The sequence below is a fragment of the Rhinolophus sinicus genome, chromosome 2 (genome assembly GCF_057876585.1).
Source record: "Rhinolophus sinicus isolate RSI-liver-muscle chromosome 2, RSI-T2T, whole genome shotgun sequence".
Taxonomy (NCBI): domain Eukaryota; kingdom Metazoa; phylum Chordata; class Mammalia; order Chiroptera; family Rhinolophidae; genus Rhinolophus; species Rhinolophus sinicus.
The window spans coordinates 8,862,255-8,886,530 of record NC_142502.1 but is presented as its reverse complement, the minus strand read 5'-3'; the positions used below and the strand labels follow the sequence as shown (position 1 = coordinate 8,886,530).

Sequence of the window (24,276 nt, the reverse complement as noted above, 5' to 3'; positions counted from 1 at the left end):
GCAAGGAAAACTATGTGTGAAAATCTGGCATGCCTTTCTCCTTTCCAGTTCCCTAAAGCTTTTGCCCAAGAGAGTCAGGGATCCCCGTGGCTTTATGAGATTAGTGGAGGAGTTGCCCACGTGGCCTTGGGGACAAGCAGTGAGACATACCAGTGCCAGGGATCAGGGACCTAGACTGCTTACAAGGTCAAAAGGAAATATGGCTCTGCCTTGGAGGTAGGTATATCATAAGAAAGCCACACTCTTTTCCCAAATAGAGATTTCCTCGGAGATAGGGGCCAGCATTGGATAGAACAAAACCATACATGTCAGATACCACCCCACCCTCAAACTTGCCCACTTCAAGCTTTTGCTCAGTTAAGAACCCTGGTCCTGATATAAACAAAAGTAATATTAGCTATTACTCTTTGTCCAGTGCTGTGAAGACACCACTCCCACTTTCCTCTGCCTCAAGTTCATTTGGTAGCTGGTCTAAAAGAACTAAAATTTTTATTTTAAAGAAAATGAGCATTACTCAGCTTTTAATAACGCATGGATCTGGGGCCAGGTAAGAAAGTGCACTTACCTGGCTGGCAGCAATTTGAAGTGGAGTGGCACATTTTGAGCTAAGGAATGAAGCAGCCCCCGAAGAGAAGAGTCAGCACTGTAGGATGACACGCTGGCTGTATCTCAGTCATTCACTGGCTTATTCAGCTACAATCACACCTGGACACAACCTATAAGCAGCATCTCCAAATAAAGACCCATCACAAGACAGAGAAGGACAAGCATGATATGAAAGTGGTAGGTGCCCAATAAGAACGTGTAGACTTGCATGGACTCTCCAGGGGTTACTGGTGTCTCAGAGCTGGCTCTGATGAAGCAAGCACATTGCCCTCTGTACAGTAATTTTAGTTCAGCTGAGCAAAGGTAAAACCTAAATTATGTGGATTCCAATTAACTGGGTCGGGGACTAAGTCAAAGATTCGTTCCTCCATTAACAAAGTGATGTATTCTAGACCAAGTGTGTAAACAAAATTGGAGTGGTATAATTAATATGCACGTGAACAGTAAAAGGCATGAGTGCGTTTTTTTCACAACATTTTTATTAAGATGAGTGGGAATAATATTGAATGTCAAAACAAACCAACCAACCAACCAAGTGTGGAAAAAAAAAAGATGGAATGGAGACAAAGGAAATGATATTATCAAAGATTCAGAAATATGTTTGAGCCTCTTCTGGGAAAGCTCCCTTATTCCCCCAGAGGTAGATAGAATAATAGAATCATAAGATAGAAGCATCTTTTCCACATTCCCAGAGTGCATCAGGCACCTCCTTTACACACCTGCTCTCCACACTGTTTTGTGACCATCAGTTGTTACCTTTCTCCCCCTTTCTAGACCAAGAGATCCTTGAGGGCAGGAACTATGTCTGTTTTTGTATTCAGCACCTAGCTGCATCCCAGGTGCCCAGAACATGCTGCGTAAATGTCTCCTGTATGACTAAGGGATTGGTCCATGTGTGAGAAGCAATGGGCTTGTATTAGGTGCAATGGACATGGTGGATTGACCCTCATTACTTATTTCAATCTCCTTCCAGGGGCTTTCCTGAACTGCAGAGGCTAGAAAACCCATAGCTACATTCTCAGATGTCACATGCAGCCAGTATTCTGCATGTGAATTACATTCTACCAATTAGATGCACTTTCCTGAAGTGGAAAGAGAGATGGGGGCCACCTTTTCCACCTTCTTTGTTGCTACTGGCAAGCAAGGTTGTGGATAAGTTGAGTTTATTCCGAAGTTTCTAGTCACTCGTGTTACGAGTTTTGAGTGTTGGGGTGTCTGGGTGGCTCCCTGATATCTCGATTGCAGCTGTGCTGGGATGTTTTTGAACTCAGCACTTCCAGTGGCAGCCTCCTGCAGCCCACCAGCCTGATTGTGGTAGAGGTAGAACTCTGCTGGAGATCTAGCTTGGTGGTCTTACTTCAGGGTCATCGCTGCAGGTCAGCCAAAGAAGGCTCCTCCAGCCTCCCCTAAGTTCTTTAAGCCCCGAATTCTCTGCATTAAATCTCTCTTGGATTAAGGTAACTGGAGTGGTGTCTGTCTCCCACCTCTGAACTCAGACTGACAAAGTAGAAAGGAGAAAAGGATCCAGCTGAAGGAAAATTCAAAGGAAGGCCTGATAGGACTTGACAATATGATGTGCAGAGCAAGGGAGATAAGGCAACCAGAGAAGTACTGGAGATGGGAAGCAACCCAAACCCAAACATGAGGGGTAAGTGAGGTTTGTTCAGGTTTAGACTCAGCATTCACTAGGATAATGGATCGTGTAACTACAAATGCCTGCAAAAGGGCTGGAGAGTGATAGGACCTGCACACACAGATTTAAGTCATCAGCAGAAATATACTAACTAAAAGTGTGTGTGAGTAGATAAGCTCCTTGAAGAACAAAATGGTAGAGAATAGAACTGAGAACCATTTCTCATTAATATTTACAGTTTTAAACTAGAAGTATAACATACAGTAAAAGGCCCATACTTCAATACTCAGTTCAATGACCGTTTGCAGAGTAAACCCAATTGAGTAGATTAAGACATAAAACATTACAAGTACCCAGAACCCTCGCTCATGCTTCCTCCCAGGCAAAACCTTTCCCATGGTAACTATGCTCTGATCACTGTTACTGCAAATTTTTCCTAGTTTTTAAATTTCTTATAAATGAAGTCATGCAGTATGTATTCTTTTGTTTGTGTGTTTTTTTTAAAAAAAACTTAACATGGTATTTGTGAAATTCATCCATGCAGAGCATTTACCAATAGTTTGTTCATTTACATTGCTCTATACATAGCATTCCTTGGCATGACTATTTCACAATTTATTTATGTATTCTACTCTTGACGGCTATTCGTGGTATTTTCAGTTTGGCCTAATAAGAATATTTGTACAATGAACACTCTTGTACATGACTTTTGATGCATTTCTGTTGAATATATACTTAGAGTGGAATTTTGGGGTAACAGGGTATGTGTTTTGCAGATTCTGCCAATTTTCCAAAGTGTTTTTTTTTTCTTTTGCAGTTAGCTTTTGCTGGATAACGAATAATTGTTCTGTGGGTCAGTGTAGTGAACTGGACTAGTGAGGGATGGTTCATTTGTTATCTGTGCGTGTCGGCCGGTGGTTTATGTCCTTATTCACTTGGCTGGTTGTCAGTAGGCATGATAGAGGTAACTAGACCATGGGTCACTCATCATGTGACAAGCTGGCCTGTGCTTATTTCACATGCTGGTGGTGGCAGGGTTGCCAAGAGCAGCAAAAGAGAACAAATTTCAACATACTGGCTCTTTTCAAGCCTCTTCCAGTGTCACACTTGCTAATGCCCCACTGGCCAAAGCATGTCACATGGCCAAGCCCAGATTCAAGGAATGGAGAAATAGACCATTCGGAGAAAGCAAGTGCAAAGTCAGATTGTATGTGCTGATTGCAAATGCATACACAGATGGTAAGAATATGTGTCCATTCTAAAAGTTGTCCCAGTATTTGTACCATTTTGCCCTCTTACCAGCAGATGAGAGGGCCACCACTCAGATCCTGACCAATACTTGTAGCCCTTTTCATATTAGCCTTTCTGCTGAGTGAGTGGTGGCATTTTATTGTGCTTTAATTTTCGTTTTCCTGATGACTAATGTAATCAAACACCTTTTTATGTACTGACTGAGCATTTGGAGACATCCTGTTTTGAAGAGACCCTTCAAGCCCTTAGTCCATTTTTCAATTGGAATCTCTACCTTCTCAGCTATTTATAGGATATATATGTATATTCATTAATTATGTGTTCTCACAGCTTCTCACTTGCCTTTTCATTATTTTCATTATTTTAATGGTGTCTTGATAAACAGAAAATTTTCATTTTAATAAAATCCAGTTTTCTACCTTCTCCTTTACATTTAGTGTTTTTCTCTGTCCTGTTTAAGAACTCTTTGCTCACCCCAGGTGATGAAGACATTGTCCTAGGTTATCTTCTAGAAGCTGTATTATTTTTACATTTAGGTCTATGATCCATTTGGAACTGATTTTGGGGTGTAGGTAGGGGATTTAGGTTAAGTTTTTCCCGTATTGACCCACCACCATTTATTGGAAAGACCACTTTTTTTTTCTGAATTCTCTGTTACAGTCCAGTGATGTTTTATTTTGTTTTTCACTAATGCCAGTTAAGTTATGTAATTTAGCTTTGTAATAAATCTTGTATAGGTCTAGTATAGGTCTTCCAACATTTTTTCCTTCATCCAAATATTTTTTTCCCTTTTCTTGCCCTTTGCATTTCCATGTAAATTTTAAAATCAATTTATCAATCTCCGATTTGTCACAAAAGACATTTTTTTTATTGGGATTGCATTGAATCTACAGATTGATTTGGATAGAATTAACACTTAAAATATTGGGTCGTCTGATCTATGAACTTGGTGCGTTCTTTTATTTAGGTCTATTTAAAATTCTCTGTTATGTTTTGAAGTGTTCAGTGAAAAGAACTGACACATCGTCTATTTGATTTATTCCTATCTATTGCATGATTTTTGCTGTTGTTAATGGCATTTTCTTCTAAGTTTCATTTTCTAATTTTTATTCAAGCATACAGAAATATAGTGTTTGCTTCAGAGTTGTCTTATTGTTGCCCCATGTGAGGGTAATATGTCTTTTTTCTCTATTTACTGTTAAGACTTTTCCCCCCTTTATCTCTGACTTTCAGTAGTCTTATTATGACGTGCCTAAGCATGGTTTACTTTTATATTCATCTTGCTTAGAAATCTGAGAATTTCTTGATTCTGTGGCTTGATAACTTTTGTCAGTTTGGGGAAATAGTTTCTGCCTCATTCTTTCTCCTCTCTTGGAATGTTAATTACACATAGTTGTATATTAGAATTTTCCACCACGTCCCATGTATCTCTTTAACTCTTTTCTCCATGTTTTTCCCTCTGTGCTTCAATTTAGATTTTTGAACTGGCCTATCTTCCAGTTTGCCAATTCTCTCTACCACTTTTCATCTACCATTAACTGTAGGATTTTGAATTCTCAATTCAGTTATTATGTTTTTCAGTTTTGAATTGCCATTTAATACCTTCTTATTATAGATTCCAGTTCTTAGTGAAATCCTCCATATTTTAATCTATTTCCATGACCATTTCAATCATAGTTATTTTTAAGGCTGTGTCTGAAAACCTCAATATCTGGATCACATGTGTTTCTCTTTGTATTCTCTTGACTTTTTTTTTTCTTTTGGATTTTGGCGTTGGTCATAATTTTTGGGCATGCCTAGTAATTTGGATTGAATAATGGGCATTGTGTATAAAAAATTATAGAGACTCTAGATGATTGCCATCGTACAGGGAGGTATAATTTTGTGTGGACAAGGTCACCTTGATCCAATCAGGAACTGAGCTGGCTGGAGCTGAATTTCAGGTTTTGTGAGGGCTGTTCTAGCTCTGAGTTATCCCACCCTCACTCGCAGGTGTAGCCCTGCCAGGGTCTCAGTTGCAAGTTTGGAGTGTGTGTCAGGACTCCTCTTTTTTGGTGGGTCTAGAACTCCAAGTTTTGTCTTCCTAGCACTGAGACCACTAAAATCTCTGTGACCCTTTTAGTCTGAGAAGATTTCTGTTGTGTGGTTGCTTGGTTTCTATCTCTTGGACTGTCTACTTAGTTTAAAAATAGGTCAATGCCTTGAGGGGAAATTCCACAGGGAATATGGGGCTCACTTCTCAAGGATGCTGGTTTCTCAAATCCTTTCAGTTTTATAGCCCTGAATTCTACTTTTCGTCTCCCTAGCCCAGTGAGACTCCTGCAGCATTATGTCTATCTATCTTATCTATCTGTCATCTATCTATCTATCATCTCCTCTGACTGCTTTGGTTACTCTCCATCGTTTTAATAGCCTTTTTATTGGGAGGGGGTGTTTTTATGGCTATTTTTGTGGGAGGGTTAGTCTGATATAAGCTATTCATACATAGATGCAAGTAGAAGTTTCCCATTCTTTAATGTTTAAAGAATAGTATGTTGTCAGAAGCATGTATGATGCAAAGGGAATATTTCTCGTCTCCTGTGCAAGCATGGAAGGCTCTGTGATGCGTATGGGTCTTCTGAGTCTCACTGCTTTCTTCCACATCTGACCTCAAGCAGATTTGGAGAGTTCTGGCAATTTGGTCCCAGCTTCTGTAACTTCCAATTAGTCCCTGACGATCTGAAGTTCCTCAGACTGATCTCTGGAGAACAATAGTTTTCCTTGGCTGCTCAGCAGAGGGGAGAGTGGCTGGGCAGTATTAGCTAGTTCTCCAATCAGCAGGGATTAGCCCTGAAGAATCCACTGGGGTGAAATATGTGCTTGGGTCATCCAAAGCTCAACAAGGGAAAGCAGTTTAAATAAATAAGTCCCTGTTCGGATATGGCTGTTGTCATGCCCCGGGAAACGGTTTCCATAGGAAACAACAATAAAAATAGCATTATTTTTAAACTGGGAAGTATTGACATGACAGATATCCAGATTTTAAAATCATACAAAGTAACAGAGGAAGTGTTTCAAGATCAGCTACTTTGGTTTTACAGCATCCCTTGCTGCATTCTTTAGATTATATTACCTGGGACCACAGACTGGGTGGTGCCTCAGGTGTTCATTTAATGCACCCTGGGAAGGTTGGAAATGAAGGTTGTGGGTGGTCCCTCGCTTGTGGTGGTCCATCCTACTCTAGGAACAATTAAAGCCACGATCATCTCAATATCTTATTTTTAAATAATTCTAGAAGTACTTTTTTAAAAAAATTATATAATCTAAACTGTTCTTAAAACTAAATCCCCCTTCTGAACAGGAGGCTATAGTTCCTCATATCATGCATGTGCTTGAAAGGAGTTTTGAAACATCTTAAGCCTTTACTGTAAGTTGAAAAGGTGAAAAGCTGGCACTGCAACCCAATGTTTCAATTTTTGTCCATTGAGAGCTTTTCTGTTCTTAAGGGCTACGGTTTCTTTTAGCAGACTGAGTTATCAAGTAACTATCACAAGCTTTTCTTCTCATAAGAAATACTTTGTGTTTCATAAGAGCAAATGACTCTTTGTAATTTTTCTTTAATATCTTTGACTTGTTTTCTATAGGTATCCAGAAATTACTCACTGTTTACAGAACCTTTCTAAAAACACCTCTCCCTCTGATTACTGTATCATTCAGATTACATTCAGATAGACATCTGATGGTGAGCAATGTGAAAAGTGTTTTTAATCTTTTAATCTTAACAATTACTTGGTGCTTTCCGGTGGAGCAACTCAGCCAATTAGAGAGAGATTTAGAGAAAGGAGGGTCAGTTATGGATGCTAGAGAGTCCTGGGAGAATGCCCAGGCAAATGCGTGGGTCAAGAGCGGGACTCAGCCACCTGCTTACAGATGTGAACTTGACCACTCAATCCCTCTTCTCTCCAACTTTAAAGAGACAAAGAACTGTAGAATTTTATTTAACAGACAACAGTTAAAGGTGAATTCAAATAACACTTCCATTCCAGGACAGAGCTGTGCTCAGAAATGCCTCAGGGTGAATTGTGGTTGCCTCAGACAATGCCTCCCCTAGAAGCTGGTCCCCACAGCACTCAGACACCTCTTCAAAGGAAAGGGCCTATTGTCTTTACTGAAGTCACCACGACCAGGCTATCCTTGGCACAGCTGTTTAGCAGTGAAAGCCTGCTTTGGTATCTGAGCACCTGAGTATGCCCAGCTCTGTCTGCTATTGCCAAGGAATGTCAGTGTCCTGAAGGAAATAAAAGATGATGGGAATAAAATGACAGTGCTAGTCATGCCTGTTGTCTGGAGACAGCTTGAAAAGAGCTGGGAAGGAATAACACAAAGAAAGGCAGAAAAAACAGATGATGTTTTGATTTTGTGGTCAAAGGACTCTTCACTTATTAAAATGCTTCCTACCCTTCAAAGCCGAAGTTTAAAGGTACCTCCCTTCAAAAATCTTCTGATTGCTCCATCTGGGAGGGAACACCTGGCCCCTCTCCCACAGCATTTATGTGCTGCATTTCGATGTTGTTAACTCTGTATGTGCCTAAGGTGTAGTACCAGGGTGCAGGTTCTTCAGTGGGACATAGAATGTCAAATGTCACCATGTGCCCTCTGAAATAGCCAGGAAATGACGTTACATTAAGGAGTTTGTGTGACCTCAAATAGCATAACTTTTCTAAGCCTCAGTTCCCTCATCTATAAAAGGGGATAGTAACAGTATCTACCTACTTGGGATTGTGAAAAAGGAAATACTTCAGGTAAAGTGGGTAGGATGCTGCTTAGCACACGATAGTCATATATGTATATTCTAAGAACATGGATGGTACGTCATCCTAGCGCTACGTGGCTAAGATGAAGGAAGAAAGAGCAGTGTCTGGCACACTTTTGAAATTCGTGCTGTCTCCCTCCTCTCCTTCTTTCTTTGTCTATTTAGTTTTTGTTTTCTGTATGTGTCCTCATCCCCCGGGAACCTGACAAAGAGGTAGGGAAACCAGACAAGAAAACATGTTCCCCGTAGTCAAATGAGTTTCCAAATGTTTTCTTGTCACATTATGGAACCTTTCTAATAACAAATTATGCTGGTTGCTGCCATCCCCTTTGTTGTTCTAGAGAGGCTACGAAGTGATCTCATTGTGAGGACCTTTGGTTTACAGCAATATCTTTTCCACTCAGCAGAGACTGCAGGCTAATTGACAGATTCCACTAGAATGGATCCAGAAACATTTTAGGTACCGTGCACAATACAGCAGCTCGTTACATGTTGCTAAGGTACCCTTCCCTGGGTTTCTAGGGTAACTGGCATCTCCACATCCCGGGTTGGTGTTCAGGCTATTCTTAGTATGATGGTGACAGTTTCTGTACCTGAAGGTCTGTAATTCTTTTCACTATTCATGGCTCTGCTGCCTTTCTTCCTCATTGTCCATTGTTTTCACAAGCGCTTACAAACTGGCCCCAGCACTCCTTCAATCTGTTCTGAGAGGAGGTGTGACCTCCCAGAGTCCCAATACTACACGTTCCGGCCAGACCTCCACGCAGCTCTGCAGCATTTAACAGTGGTGAGGACACTCCGCTCCGCCTGAAAACTCGCCCTTCATCAGCTTCTTTGGAATTACATATACCCTGGGTTTTCTCCTCTCTCACCAATCCTCTTTCCTTGCCTTTGCTCACTCCCATCTCAATCCCTTAAATGTCAGCATTCCCCAAGGTTGTGCCCTGAGCTACATTCTTTTCTTGCTCTACATGAAGGTCTGACAATTAAATTCATGCACTTTGTTGCAATGATGTTGCTAACTTTTTTTGATACCAGAGGGATTATTCATTATGACTTTGTACCAACTGGACAAACAGTTAACCAAGTTTACTATTTGGAAGTGCTAAAAAGGCTGCTTGAAAAAGTTAGATAACCTGAACTTTTCGCCAACAATTCATGGTTATTGCATCACAACAATGCACCAGCTCACACGGCACTGTCTGTGAGGGACTTTTTAGCCAGTAAACAAATAACTGTGTTGGAACACCCTCCCTACTCACCTGATGACCCCTAGTGACTTCTTTCTTTACCCGAAGATAAAGGAAATACTGAAAGACATTTTGATGACATTCAGGACATCAAGGGTAATATGATGACAGCTCTGATGGCCATTCCAGAAAAAGAGTTCCAAAATTGCTTTGAAGGGTGGACTAGGTACTGGCATCAGTGCATAGCTTCCCAAGGGGAGTACTTCAAAGGTGACCATAGTGAAATTCAGCAATGAGGTGTGTAGCACTCTTTCTAGGATGAGTTTGTGAGCTTAATTGTCAGACCTAATATAAAGAGATATGTTTTTCACTAGGACGCCTTGCACAAAAAGAACTTGGACGCCTTGGAGAAATGACACATTGCAGGGCTGGGACAGGGATGGTACTGGATGAGCCTGGAACATCTGTTTGAGTCAGCAAGTAGGGAAGCAAGCACTCAAGGAATGATTGGGTCATGTCAAATTACATAGGAGTCAGCTCGAAGGGGCTCTTGCTAGCCAAATCTGGAATAATTTGAATATCAAAACTATTGATAATAATAGATGACAACCCTTTGAATAATATAAATATCTATGAGGCCATACTGATATAAATAAACCAGTGAATAGATACATAAATGGGGAAAAAGGAAAAGTTTTTCCTTATCATAACATGCCAAGAAAGGGTGGGGGGACAGGGGTAAAGGGGAAGAAATGGAGAGGGGGGAGAAGAGGGGGAGAGGACAAGTGAGAGAGCGAATGAGGAAGAAAGGAAGGAAGGAAGGATAGAATTAGAAAATTAATAGATACCCTATTTCCCCAAAAATATGTCCTAGCCAGAAAATAAGCTCTAATGCGTCTTTTGGAGCAAAAATTAATATAAGACCCGGTATTATATATATTATATTATAATTATATTGTATTATACTTACTATATTATAAAGACCCAGTCTTATAATAAAATAAGACAGGGTCCTATATTAATTTTTGCTCCAAAAGACACATTAGAGCTGATTGTCCGGCTAGGTCTTATTTTCGGGGAATCATGGTACTAAAATTAAATGGATGTTTCATGAAGAACAAGATATTTACAGTTTTTGTAATTATTAATTACAAAGGAAAAATAATAACTTCATTTTGGGAAAACCTGGTGGAATCATCTTATGCTAATGATCAAAATAAACACCACAAATACTGGAACAAACCAACCCCATGGGCCTTTTGACCTAATACTGAGAATGACACATCATTTTCCTGATACTCCTACGAAAAATGTATAACCTGGTTTACCCCCAACATATTTAAATATTGAGAAATAAAAAAGTTGAAAACAATCCTATCTTATTAAAAAAAAACTTATATCTATGTTGTTTCAGAAAAGATGTAAGCTGACTAAAGTATAAGTTACTATGTTATGTTTTGAAATAATTTTAAACCCAGAAATAAGTCTGTACCAGAACAAATGTCTTTAAGGTGAAACATTATTATAGGAACAACAAAAGTTATAAAAATAAAAATTTATAGAAAGTATGTTTGCACTCTATCTTATTGAATAGTCTATAGTAAGAATATCCCTGGTATTTTTATACCCCAAACAGGACTAATGTTCAGATCTTACGAATGTATAATTTATACAGATGTTTGTGGGAGAACAAGATACATTTTTTTTTCTGAATTAGCAATCATTCTATTGACCCCCAAGAAATTCTCATAAGTAGATACTCTCATAAGGGTCTCAATCTCATTTTGAAAGAAAATGATATAAACAGTGAAAACTGCTAAGAAAAGGGAAACCAATAAGAATATAATTAATACCTGCCTATGAATTTACTATTTACAAGGCACTTTCACATATTTTTTTTATCTCCCAACCAACTTTCGAGGTAGGTAGGTTTTAGTTATTTATCCAATGAGGTTTTAATTTCCCAGAAATTCCAAGGAAGCCAAGAAAAGTCTGTTCTTGGACATATATTTAAATACATTTCCATGTATTCAAAGAATAAGCAAAAGTCAAACAAGTTGTGTCACTGAGTAGCTTTAGTTCAGAAGTAGCATCAGACATTTCTCAAAATGCATTCTTTACAGAGGAGACAAGAACTGAAATCCACTTTGACGAAGCAGTCTTTTTAGTTGAGATAAGTGTTTCTTTGTTTTGCTCACATCCTTTGGGGAGCAAATGAGTGATGACTGTCCAGATAGGCATTCTGAAAACAGAAGCTGGGCTCTCACCTTTGGAACCAAACTTGACAACTCAGCACTGGGCTCTCTGGTGTCTGCTGCCGGGGTTTCATTTTCGTAGTGGTAGAATTATTTCTCATTGCCGATAGGAAGCTTTTCCTTTGACCATGTTTACTGTTCTGGTGCACACTTGATGTCGTCAAAAAATGGTTTGGGAGCCTTTGTACCTCTCAAGAAGAATAATTTTTGCTTCTTGAAAACTGAATGCGTACTTTTTTGCCTCTCCACTAACAAGTATTTCAGGCGTCAGGCACATTCCAGATTTATCCAGCACCTGCAGGTGGAAGCAGGATGGACATGCTTCTTCAAAATGCTCTTATCAGTGTGTGTGGGAACTGTGGGCCTGGGCGTGGGCCTGACCCAGGCAATTATCTTGTGGCTTCAGCAAGGCTGTCTGCATGCTCATGGCTGAAACCTGCTGAGAGCCCTGTCCTGGATTTTATTGTGAAGAAATGCCGGACAAACCCAAATTGATTGACACTGTACAAAATATGGCCTATAAAAAAGATGCTCTAAAATGCCGAGAGCAAGAAACTAAAAGAAAGAGGTGGGGCTGTTCTATATTGAAGGAGACTCAAGGGGCTTAATGAGTAAGTGCCATGTATGATCCTGAACCGGGAGAAATTAACTATAAAGGACATTGTTAGGACAATTGATGAACTTGGAATATGGGCTGCATACACAGAGGATGCCAAACAAAAATATGTACATTTTAGGAAAGGAAAAAATTATTAAAATTACGCTGATAGTAACCACTTTGAGCACCTCTTGGAATTGCCAAAGTCAAATGTGACTTGTACATCTTTTGTTAACAGTATATATTATTACAATTTTAATAGTTTTTTTTCCTTTCTTAAAATGTGTATATATTTTTTTGGCACCCTCTGTTTGCTTATAATTACTACATGAGCCTGGGGAAGGACATATACCAAATTGTTAACACTGGTTACCTGGGAAAGAGTAGGGGTGGGAGTTTAAGAGGAAAAACACTACGATTATAAAAAAACACACAGGATGAAAGCATGCCCGATACGATTCCATTTTTGTTAAGTGACATAGATATATGTGTATGAGTGTATGTATGCATAAATAAATTATATAAGGATGGGTGACAACGTTGATGATTGTTAAGATGATGGCAATTTGAACTTTTCTATTTTTAATATTTATGTGTAATATAATTTTTTCTTTATATTTTTTCAATATACATGTATTTTTTAATTAAAATACTAAAAAGTAATTTTTCAGTGTTTAAAAAAGGCAAGAAAAAGTCACTTGGGGAAAATGACAAGAACATTCTAGATTATTTTCTGCCTCATCTAATTTTTTTGTTGTAATGCCAAGTTTATTACTTTAAACATCTTTTATGTTTTAACACAAGATTTACCCAGATGTGCTGAAATGTAAAAATGGGAGCAAGTTCTCTGAGTTGGAAGGTATTAGGGTGTCTGGTTTTCTGAGGAATTTTCTTGGTATGGGAGTTTCAACAATTACTTCCTGCCATCCTAGAACTCTCAGAGGAAGTCCCTTTCTGGCAGTTTCAAAGTTCTCCTTCTAGGACCATGTCCCTTTGATCTCTAGGTACTTTGACCACACTGGGTGCACACTCATCTCGGCCCCAGAAGGTATGTGAATCATATAGTCCTGGGTTATGGGTGTCTTCCCCCTTCACCAGTGATAAGACAATACTTCCTCTTGGCTGCCTGGAGGTAGTCTGAGAATTACTGAGATGGGATTGTGGAATGCTTTGAGCTGCTCACATGAAAGGAACAGAGCTCTAATTTTGTTAATTATATAACCCTTGTTGTCAGTGCATCCACAAGTCAGATAAGAACAGGGAAAGACCAGCTGGAATCAAACACACTACCACCTGTCAAGGGAGGGCCAGCTTGGTTCTCTAAGTGCTCCTGGCGGTGATGGCTCTGGTAGCTTAAGGAGAGTGGTCACATGTAAGGAAGTTAGAGTTAATGCTCCCAGAAGGAGCTCTCAACTAATAATGGACGGGTCGGTGGATAAAGTCCAGCTCCCTCGCCCCTCCACTAAGGTAACCATGAGGTAGGTTCTGCACCACTTCCCAGAGTTCCTGGAGCGTCTGACCCTCCAGTGCCCACAGTGTAACTTGCTCATCATGCACACTTCTAAAGTTCCTTTCCCTCCTTACCTCACTTTCTTCACTATCCTACTGGTGTTTTCTGGAATACCCTCCAGAGTAAACTACACTCGAATCCTTGTCGCATCTACTCCAACTAGAAACGTGTTTTTCCATCATTCCAATATCCCGGAGATCCTAACCCCCTTTGTCTGCCTGTCCAAATTGTCACAGTCCTGGAGTCCCACTGTCCAGCCAAGGCCTCAGAGATTTCTCTCTGTTCTGAAATCAAGATACTCTTCTCTACTCAGTTGGCAGTTAGTCAGACACAATGTACTCTTTCCATTGTGTAGTGGGCTAGAGTAGGAAAACTGGGAATCAGACATGCATACCTGTCCTGAAATCCTGACTTAGGTACTTACGAGGCAGCTGTGAAACTTTGGGCAAATCACCTAACTTCTCTGATCTTCAGTTTCCTCCGCTGTGAAATAAAGATAATGATCCTTGCTTTGGCAGGTCGTCCTCTGGATTTAATGAGCTAAATATATAAAGAACCAAGATATGATATTGGCTAATATGAGAAGATAACTCCAGAAAAGATAGCTATTTTTATTATTTTCTTTCTCGTGTTTCAATCTTGTTTCCTGAACTAGATTGTAGCTTCTCTGCCATATTCAAGATGAGGTCACAGCCTGGCAAACACCTTGATGGCAGGTGTGAGACCCTAAGCAGAGGACTCCAGGTGCCTGGACACCTGACCCACAGAAACTGTGAGAATAAAACTGTGTTGTTTTAAGCTGCTAAATTTGTGCTAATTATCTGCAATGGATGATTAATAATTTGTAACAGTTTGCTAATTTTGGTTCAAAGCACATGAAAATACTTCAGTATGTATCTCTCTCTAATAGAGGACTTTTAAAAAGCATGACCAAGATGCCAGAAAAATTAGGTCTTAATTGAGAACAAGAATGGGAGTCTTTTTTTAAAAGCCATCAATTCAATGGATCTAGCATGTTAACTGAACACCCCCGAAAAGTGCTTGTAATAACATCACCGCAACCCATGAGCTAAAAGGACAGGAAAGCATATGAGAGCTTTCACTTGAAACATCTGACGCTTGCCAGGTTTTTTTTTTAGTGCAGCCATAAAGTACTTAATTGTCCCCATAATATGCTCATCCATCATGCAATAGCTAAAACCATTGGAACCCAATTCTAATTGTATTAAGATCTTACCCATTCCCCTAACCTGCTTTGCAATGGACGCTTGTAAATTCCATTTTTTCCCCTTAATTCTTTATAATTTCATGTCATTGTCTAATTGCCGTCCCACCACGTTTTCCTTACTACAGGATGATCTTTCCAACTGGTCCCAATTCTTTTTCTCTCTTGGATAAACAACTCTCATCTTCTTGACGCTGCTCACCGAAGCTTTGTAAGAGAAATTCTCAAGACTGGGTTCAATCTCATCTCTACCACCGGGGGGCTTTGTGATCTCTGGCAAGCAGTTGAGCGTTCTCTAAGCTGGATACAACAGTGCCTGGGAGGTTTGTGGTGACGATTAGATAAGAACGTGGGTGACGTGTAAATACCCCCACAGAGAAGGCACAGCCGTTCCCCACCATTCCTTTTGTTCGTTCCCACTTCCAACCGTTGAGCACCAGAAATGCCCAGCACCATGCCTCGCTCGCCCTCGTCGCGGGGGATGCAGGGATTTGTAGTTTTTGGGTCCCCAAGTCGTGTTTCCTCTCGGAGCCGGTCGGAGAGAGGAAGAACTACACATCCCAGTGGGCCGTAAAAGGAAAGTGGGGCTCGGAAAACCGAGGGTCCCTGCCCGGCTGCAATCGCTTTCTGCTGCCAACCGGCTGTGTCCACCACCGGAGGGCTCAGACCCTGCGGCAAAGCCAGGGAGGGCGCGAGCGCAGGAGTCGACAGGCGGGGATTGTCGGGCTGGGTGGGGACGCGCGGGCGGTCGCTCTGCTGCTGTGGAGCTCGAGGGGAAAGGAGAGAAATAAAGCGAGCAAATTGTGAGCGCCCGTGCAGGGAAGTGAGAAAGCAAGGGCCCAGGAGGCAGCAACCCACGCAGAGCCCGATCGCTACGGGGCTTGTCCTCCAGGCGGGAGGCAAGAGCTCCGCTCTGCCCCTCTCCCCGCGGGAATCCTGGAAACCCGGCTCTGAGACCCCCACCCCCAGCCTCCATCTCATGCCGTTGTCCCCATACTGTCGCCGGGGAACCCGCCCCATTCCCGGGCAGCAGTCGAGTCCCCCGAACTCGACCTCGCACCCCTCTGCAGGAGGAGGAAGAGGAAGGGAGGGGGGAGGGTCACCTCTTCGCGCGGGTTTCAGGTCCCCGGGAACCGCAAGAATGGGCTTGCTTGTTGCTGTGTGACAGTGTGTGTCCAGAAGCTGCAGCTGCTGCTGGGGAATAACACCGAAAGAGAAGCGAGGGGCGGACAGAAGTCGGCGTAGAGCGCACGACGCGGCGTGGCCGCGTTGTCCTCAGGAGGTGCCAGAGGGAGCCCAGCGCCCTCTCCGGGACCGCGCGGGGCTGGCGGGGAGGGTACCGGGGCGGGGGCCCGGCCGAGCCGGTGCGGGGATTCGCCGAGAGGAGGAGCGGGAGGAGGAGCCGGGCTGGCAAGGCGCGGGCCACCACCCACCCGGCTGGCAGGAGGCGGACCCGCTCCGAGCACCGCGCGCGCGCGGGGCTCAGCCTTGCAAACAAGTGTCTGTGGCGCTCGCCCGGCGGCCCTGAGACGCTCTCCGCCGCCCCCCTGCGGCCCTCCTCGCGCCCGGCCTGGCTCCTATGGGGCAGGAGGGAGCGAGGGAGCCCCTGGCCACCGCAGCCCGCGAGCAGCCGCCGCGACCCTCAGCTCGGGCGGCCCCGGCAGCCCCCGCCGGGGACACGGACTCAGCTAGGCTGCCAGGCGCGCCGGCGCGGGGTCGCAGCGCCAGCAGCGCCCAGGCTGTCGCCCAGCCCGCTCCTGACAGAATAACGTGCTTGGTGTCCCCACCCCTGGGAGGGGTTGCCGGTGCCGCAAGCGGCCTCCCAGTTTCCATCGCTTTCTCCTGGGGAGGATCCGCCGCTGCGAGGAAGGATTAGAATAAACCTGGCCGAGGCACAGAAGTGGCTTCCGAGGAAGCCGGCGCCGCGGCCGCCGCCTGGTGTCCCCTTGGGGCGCAGCGCTCGGGGGGCGGCGGGCCGGAGCCGAGGCGCCGCCGGAGGTCCGGGGGCGGCGGGACCGAGCGAGCGGTTGTACGAGGGGGCGGGCGCGCGGCGAGCCCGGGACCAGCGGAGCGGCCCGTCGCACCCGGCGGGGACCCGGAGCCCTCGCACGCGGGCTGGAAGCGACTGAGGACTGCCGCCGCGGGCTGCGGGCGAGCACCGTCCCTCCAGGAGGGGGATCCGGCTATGACAGCTGGGCTCCCCGAGGGGTTAACCTGGGTGTCCTCCGCAAAGTTGTCGCCGAGCCCAAAGCCCGCTTAGGGGCCGCTGAGCCGCGGCTCGGGGGGCGGTCGTGGCTCGGCGGGGCCCGCGCGGCCGGGGGGCTTCTGGGGGTGCGCGCCCCCCGCCGGCTGCCCTCGTGGATGCCTCCCGGCGGCGGCGGGCCCATGAAAGACTGCGAGTACAGTCAGATCAGCACCCACAGCTCCTCCCCCATGGAGTCGCCCCACAAGAAGAAGAAAATCGCGGCCCGGAGGAAATGGGAGGTTTTCCCGGGAAGAAACAAGTTCTTCTGCAACGGGAGGATCATGATGGCCCGGCAGACGGGCGTCTTCTACCTGACTCTCATTCTGATCCTGGTCACTAGCGGACTCTTCTTCGCCTTCGAGTAAGTGGCTGTGAAAGCTCCCCACGCCGGCTCCCCTCGCCGCCGCCGACCCCTGCCCCTCCCCTCGCTACTTTCGTTTTCTAGAAGCCTTATCTACTGAATATTGTTATATAATACAAGCCCTCTCTCCCTCTTTTCCTTTTGAAGGTCTTTTTGCTTCTTGGTCCCCAGAGATAATGGAGTTCTGGATGGGGTCTGGGAGTAAAGGAGAGAGAAGTGGGGAGGGACACTAAGGATGTGGGCCTCGTTGCCCCCAGGCGTAGGGTGACACCTCGTAGGTGACTGATTCTTGGTGCCGTCTCTACCGAGTCTGGAGACTAGCAAACCAGCCCAGATGTAGCCCGTGGGAAGGGGCACGAGGCAGAGTCTTAAGTCAGGGATAAATAGAATCGACTTTCTTGCTCACAAGCTGTAGGGCATCTTGTTAAGCTCAGTTGACTAAATCTTCTACACACCTTCGCTGAATAATGAAGAATCTTGGTCACTTTAGGCTTCAAAGTGTAGGCCACCCAAGGTGGCCTAGAAGGATAATTTCATTTTTCATTTTCCATAGATGTTCACTCTTGATCCACAATTTCTGATTTACTATGAGGTTTCTAAACTCTTTTTAAAAAGTTTCAAGAAAATAGGCTTCAAACAAACACTTTCCCTCCTCTCCCAACATCCAGGAACAGGTGAAAGGAGACTTTAGGACGGTTCAGAGGAAAAGTGTGACACTTCCTGGCAACTTTCTGATTCCAGAAACAATACTTTGGGACTTTAAGGGTTTTTATCTGGGAAAAAAATATGCATATGAATCTTCACAGTTTTCAGGAAAATCAAACTGGCTAATGGACACTATCCTCTTGCCAACTAATGAAAGATCTTCCTATTTGTTAATGGTATTAGATAAAGCACTTTAACCACATTCCAGAAGCAATTTCAGTTGTTCTTATTGGGTCCAACATTTGCAATGCAGCTTCTTATGTAATTCCTGGTATCTTAGCTGGATGAAAGTTGTCGCTGGATGCAAGTTTGCCCCCCACCCCAAATTAAAAAAAGCAATATATTCCTGGGAGTTCTTTGCCCTTCCCATATCCTGATTATTATGGGACATGATACTCTTCATCTGCGTCTCTTGAATGGGGTTAATTAAAACCTTTTGTGTTTCTTTACTTTTGTCTCTGATAAGTAGTAATAGCCTCTGATTTTGTACCTGGAGTTTGATATTCCAAATGCTGTCTCAATCAGAAATCCATGCTCTCTTGATAATGTAACAATGTAATAATTTTTACTTAAGGCCTTCTGACTATGAGAAAACATTTTGTATCTGGACATTGTGCTATGAGGAACACTTTTAAGAGGACAGAGTTAGAACAGGTGAGGAGAGAGAGCTTCGTTTAAGCTCCCGCCAGGCTTTCTCACACACAACCCCTCCATTTCCAACTATGTAAAATTTCCAGGTCTCTTCCAGAAGTTTAACTTTTGTGCACAATTGAGACTAGTTGGTGAAGTCTGCCGGGGACCTGGGGTTGGGAAGGGAAGGTTGTGAAGAGGCTGTGGGAATGGCAGGGGAAATGCTGTGTGCTGCTGCTCTCCTCATCCTCACTGGAGCCAGACCCTTGTCCTCACAGACCTGGGAGGGCCTGGAGGTGCCCTCTGAGTTTGCATTCTGAGACCTAAATTCAGGCTCTGGCATGATGCTGCCATGTGGTTGCACAGAAATGCCAGTCTTCCGGTGGTGGCTTTCATTACAGGTGGTCCACTGCACAGAGCATTCACTGTGTTCCTAATGTTAAAAAAGTTTTGACATTGGCATTTCTGCTCTTTTTAGCAATTTTAAGAGTAGAGTTGATGTGATTGTGTTGTAGAGCTTCAGCCACAAGTGTGTTCATGTAGAATGATGAATAATTCATTTTCTATATACCCTCAAATCCCCACTATATGGTCAGGGGTCCTCCCCCCAGTTTTTACCACCTTTTATTTTCTTCAGTCAAACATTGCTTTTAACCAAACCATCGTAAAGTCATGTTCACTGCTTTATTTCTGAGTGTGTTTCTCCCAAGAGTTCCCCAAAGTCCTCACTAGCAGGTTGTCGGGATGTTTTTCTGCATCAGCATTGTGTTAACTGATGGCTGTAGGAATAAACACGCGCTGGGGTTTATTAGCTACTAGTGGCAGCTTCATTTTTATATCAGGTGTGTGTGTGTGTGTGTGTGTGGTCTCCATGAAGGTGGCTTCAATTAGGCAATTTGAGATTTCAAGAAGGTAGGCCCATCCTAGCCTGATGCCTCAGCTGAGAAAAATCGTAGGGCTGTGCACGCTGTAAAATACTGTGGTTTGGCTAAGAATAGGTGTCACTGTATTGCTTTTAAGTTCTTATCATTACTAATGACAGAGTGAAATTAAATAACTTTGGTTAAATTAATTTGATAGAGACTCAGAGAACCAATTAGTTACATGCATAGGTAATGAAATACAAATATGCTAAAAGATAAAAGAGATCAAGAGAAAATGCCAGTTTTGTCTGCTCATTACGTGTCTTCTTTCTGTCCTTCCTTTAGTTAGTTATTGAGCACCTACTATGTGGTTGCCTAGTTTGATGAATTTCATGTCTAGATAACTTTAATATGAGTAGAATTCATTTCCAAACATCAGAGCCCATGCTTCCCCCTGCAGCTACAAAAAGGCAAATTCAAAATTTAAAAAGAAGACATGGAACTTCTGAAGTTAGTTGTGGACCCGCTCAGCCTGCGACTCTGCTCCCACCCCACCTTGTCCCTGAACTTAGACAGATGGACATGGAAGTTTGTCCAAGACAAATGGACTTACTGGAATGTAGCCACACGTGTTGATACTACCTTCAACATTGGGAGAAAGGCAGGGAAAGACATTATTATTCCCACGTTGAAGATGAAATGCCAGGGGCTTGGGGTGGTTGAACAACCACCTAAGGTCACACAATAATTAGTGGCGGGCTTCTGACTGCAAAGCCAGTGCCCTTTCTGACCCCCTGTGCTGCTTCCTGGCAATATAGAATAATGGTTCCAAACAGGAACTTTGGATGGACAGAGCCCAAGATTCTTATCAGAAGTATGACCCTGGGCAAATTATTTGACTTTTTAACGTCTCAGTGTCCCAATCTATTAAATGGGATTAATAATATCTGTCTTTAAATGTTGTGAAGATTAAATGCAAAAGTGGACTTAGTACGGTGTCTGATATATAATAGCAAGTGCTCAATAAACGGTGCCTATGATTAAAGGAAACCTTCCAAGTAGCCTCTCTAGGACTCGAGTTCCCCTTTTCTGACAGCCTGTGAAGGAAGGGGTACGTGGGTTAATAAGCAAGCACAGCAGTGCTAACATATTAGGGCTGAAAGAACGCAGCCCTGTGTAGTCTGCAGTTGAAATGAAGAACTTCCTAGAAGCCTGAGGCATGGCTTCACTGCTGCCTCTTCAGAGTGGGGTCCTCCAGGCATGTGTGGGGACCGCCCTCATCCAGGCCCTGAGCAAGAGCCCTGAGGAAGCCTAGGAGAAGTGGGGACTGGATTGCATGTCTATTTTTGGAGCTCCTGTCTCAGAACCCTGAAGATAGTAAAGAAAGCTACTAGAAGCAACCTGATACAACGCCACTCTTTTCCAAGTAGGACAGGGCTATTTGTCTTTGGCATCTTTTATTCAACATATGGAGTATGGATGCTACGTGACAGCATTTCACAGCTATATTTAAGAGAAAAGGGAGCACGCGGGTTGCAGTGCTAAGGGGGTGAGGGGCTGGCTCATCAGAGACTCATCACACTGTCCTCATTCGCACATACCCAGATTTGCAGTTTGAAAAGATCAGTGAACATTATCAATTTCCTTCTCTCTCTCTCTCTCTCTCTCTCTCTCTCTCTCTCTCTCTCTCTCTCTCTCTCTCTTTCTCTCTCTGACATATGCACGCACAGCATGCTTTTGTTTAGAGTTGAAATTTTGAAAATAAAGTCTCTGGTCCTGAAATACTGACACTTCGAAGTCTCTTGATGACAGGGGCAGAAAGAAGGGGACAGCCAGGGAGGTCAGAGGAGGTTCATGTTTTCAGGACCATCCGGTTTGGTGAAGTGATTGAGGCTCAGGTCTTGGATTTGACTGTCTCCCAAGTCTGTGCTGTCACCACAGTTTGAAGATGTTTCTGGAGCTGAAACACTTGAGAGTGTGGGAACATTCTTACATTTCTCATCACTAGAAGTCCATTGATAATTTTTTTAAAAAAGCCATATGTTTTCTTCTTGTCCTCCCCTCTTCCTTTCTTCTCTCCCTCCCTCCCTCCTTCCACGAGTTCCTCCTCCTCTTCCTCCTCCTTTCTTTGGTTAATCCCCATTGAAATACAGCAACTCCCCACTTAACTTTGTTATTGATAGGTTCTGTGATTTTAAGCAAAATGTATCACTAACCAATTTCAAAACAGGCTAATTGGTAGGAGTTAGGTTCCTAAGGCATCTCATCAACATTATAATGAATGATGTTGAATGGAATGGCATTATTCGAGGACCTGCTGTAATTGATGAGTAATTGATAGTCAGTGGAACTAGGGTTATGTTTGCCTCAAAGATGGAACAGGGGACTATCATCTGTAAACAAAACTGCCATTTCCAATAATTTCTTCCTTATGATTGGAAACCTTTTATTATCTAGCAGAAGATGTTGACTGCCCTTATACCATAGAAGGACCCCATCTTTTCTTACCTGATCTGTTCAGAACTGCATCAAGTTCTCCATCATCTCAGAAAACATCTGGAAAGCGTTCTATCTTCTATGCTGGCCATGCTGCGCATCGTATTACACCACGGGTTGATAAGATGGTAGTAACGGCCATTAGCACGTCACCACCGAACAGTCCCTGTTAGCACAGTAGGCTGTGTCAAGGGTATGATAGAACCCACTGTGGCCCCACAAGAATTGTAGGTGCGTTCAAAACCTTGTTCATGACACCTTGACATGAGTACATGAACCCATTCATTGTGTGTGTGAGCAGCATGTGTAAGTTCCATGAGGGCAGGGACTCCATTTGTTTTATTTGCTGCTGCAAATATGGTTTCGATGGTAACATCAAAATACTGAAACATAACCTCCTTGTGCTTCAGTTTTTCATTTTGTAAAGTTGTGAACATTCTTCAAATTTGTAATTAATAATGCCTTATGGAACATAATTGCCTATGAAGCTTTGATTATTCAATATAATTCTTCTGAATTCAGAATCAAATATCATCCCTTTCAAGTGCATTGTGAAGTGGAGGAAATAAAAGCTTTTTAGTTACCGAGTTAGCTAGTGATATAACTGGGATGTTCTCTTGGCTAATCAAGATTTCTTTCTAGTTTTTCCTTATTTTTTAACTAAATGTTTTTAGCAAATAAAGTTTTCTGTATTATATGTAAATGTGACCTAACATCCACCAGCTCCTAGATAAATTTCACATTTTATAGGTTTTTGACTTTGGATACTTGAATTTATCTAATAAAACTCTTAAGGATACTATTGACTACTTATTTTTACTGTGTTCTTCCTCAGCTTGTGGGAAGTGATACCAAATTATGCAGAAAAGATTCCTGTAGCTTCTGTAATTGGGTAGTAGTGATGGTCAATTATTTAATGGGCCATATCTGTATAATCTGGAGATTCTTCTTTTGTAGTACAATGTTACACATAATTTATTCATGGCAGAGTTATTATGTGTTAGCAAGAGAATTTAAGGATTTCAAGGAAGTGCATTCATTCAAGTGCATTCATTCTTTGTAGCTGAGGTTGTTATGAAAGGGAAAACAGTGATAGTCAATAGATACTTACAATTAGTTACATCCAGGAATTTGGATCTGATAAAATGTGAGTTGGTTCAGGTAAGGGTTGGGGACCATCTTAATACTTTTGTTTAGTTTTTCACTAAATATGGCCTCTTTTATTTCTGATGAAAAGTGAGCTATTATTTTTTTTAACATTTCCCCGTATGTAATGGTTCAATATTTTTTCCAGCTGATTTTATCTTTTGTTTTCAACAGCAGAACAATGACATGTCAAGGTGTGGTTTTCTTGATATTTATCCTGCTTATGAGTTTGCTAAGGCTACTTGCATCTGTGGATTAATACCTTTCATCAGTTTTAGAAATTTTTCATATTTTGTATAGTCCCATACATCATACATCTTGGATACTTTATTCTGTTTTTTTTTAAATATTTTTTTCCTCTTTGTGTTTCAGTTTGAATAATTCCTATTGGTATGTCTTCAAGTCTACTGATCCTTCCATCTGCTGTGTCCCATTTATGTGGAGCCATTTTTGATATCTTATTTTTTTATTTTGAACATTTCTATATTTTACAAATGGTTTTTTAAAATGTAGTTTAAAACATAATTTCCATTTTTCTGCTGAAATTCCCCATCTGTTCCTGTCCAGATTTTATACTTGATCATTTAATATATTTTTTTTAGTTATTCTAAAATCCTTGCCTAATGATTCCAACATCAATATCATCTCTGGGCCTGCTTTTTTTGGTTATTCCTTCTCTTGACTATGGGTCATATTTTCTCTCTTCTTTGTGTACTTCGTAATTTTTTTATTGAGTGGCAGATATTGTGTGTAAAATAATTGTAAAAGCT

General features: G+C 42.6%; 2 protein-coding genes across 4 annotated transcripts in view; one reads left to right on the top strand and one right to left on the bottom strand.

The window, feature by feature from the left end:
- Nucleotides 1-10,957: 10,957 nt before the first annotated feature.
- Nucleotides 10,958-16,893, bottom strand: LOC109456740 (uncharacterized). The gene is made up of 3 exons (XM_088794797.1): nucleotides 16,732-16,893; nucleotides 16,164-16,666; nucleotides 10,958-15,827 (listed from the first exon to the last, which is right to left on the bottom strand). Exons 1-3 carry the CDS (start codon nucleotides 16,891-16,893, stop codon nucleotides 15,398-15,400), a joined length of 1,095 nt encoding a protein of 364 aa, XP_088650923.1. The 3' UTR covers nucleotides 10,958-15,397.
- ZDHHC14 (zDHHC palmitoyltransferase 14) overlaps nucleotides 16,541-24,276 on the top strand; it is a 249,325-nt gene continuing 241,589 nt past the window's right edge. Inside the window, exon 1 of one of the 3 annotated variants that reach the window (XM_074333749.2) lies at nucleotides 16,541-17,666. In XM_074333749.2, coding sequence (XP_074189850.2) covers nucleotides 17,422-17,666 — 245 coding nt within the window. In that variant the 5' untranslated portion in view covers nucleotides 16,541-17,421. The remainder of the gene's footprint in view (nucleotides 17,667-24,276) is intronic. The other 2 variants (XM_019749318.3, XM_019749308.3) reach the window with 2 other exon arrangements.

What these genes read in the sequence shown, in the direction of transcription:
- LOC109456740 (XM_088794797.1), bottom strand. Translation starts at nt 16,893, where the DNA reads ATGGAAACTGGGAGGCCGCTTGCGGCACCGGCAACCCCTCCCAGGGGT. An exon ending in TAGCTGAGTCCGTGTCCCCG is followed by an intron (nt 16,667 to 16,731) that starts GCGGGGGCTGCC and finishes TGCGGTGGCCAG; the next exon opens with GGGCTCCCTCGCTCCCTCCT. An exon ending in CCTGAAACCCGCGCGAAGAG is followed by an intron (nt 15,828 to 16,163) that starts GTGACCCTCCCC and finishes TTTCCCCTCGAG; the next exon opens with CTCCACAGCAGCAGAGCGAC.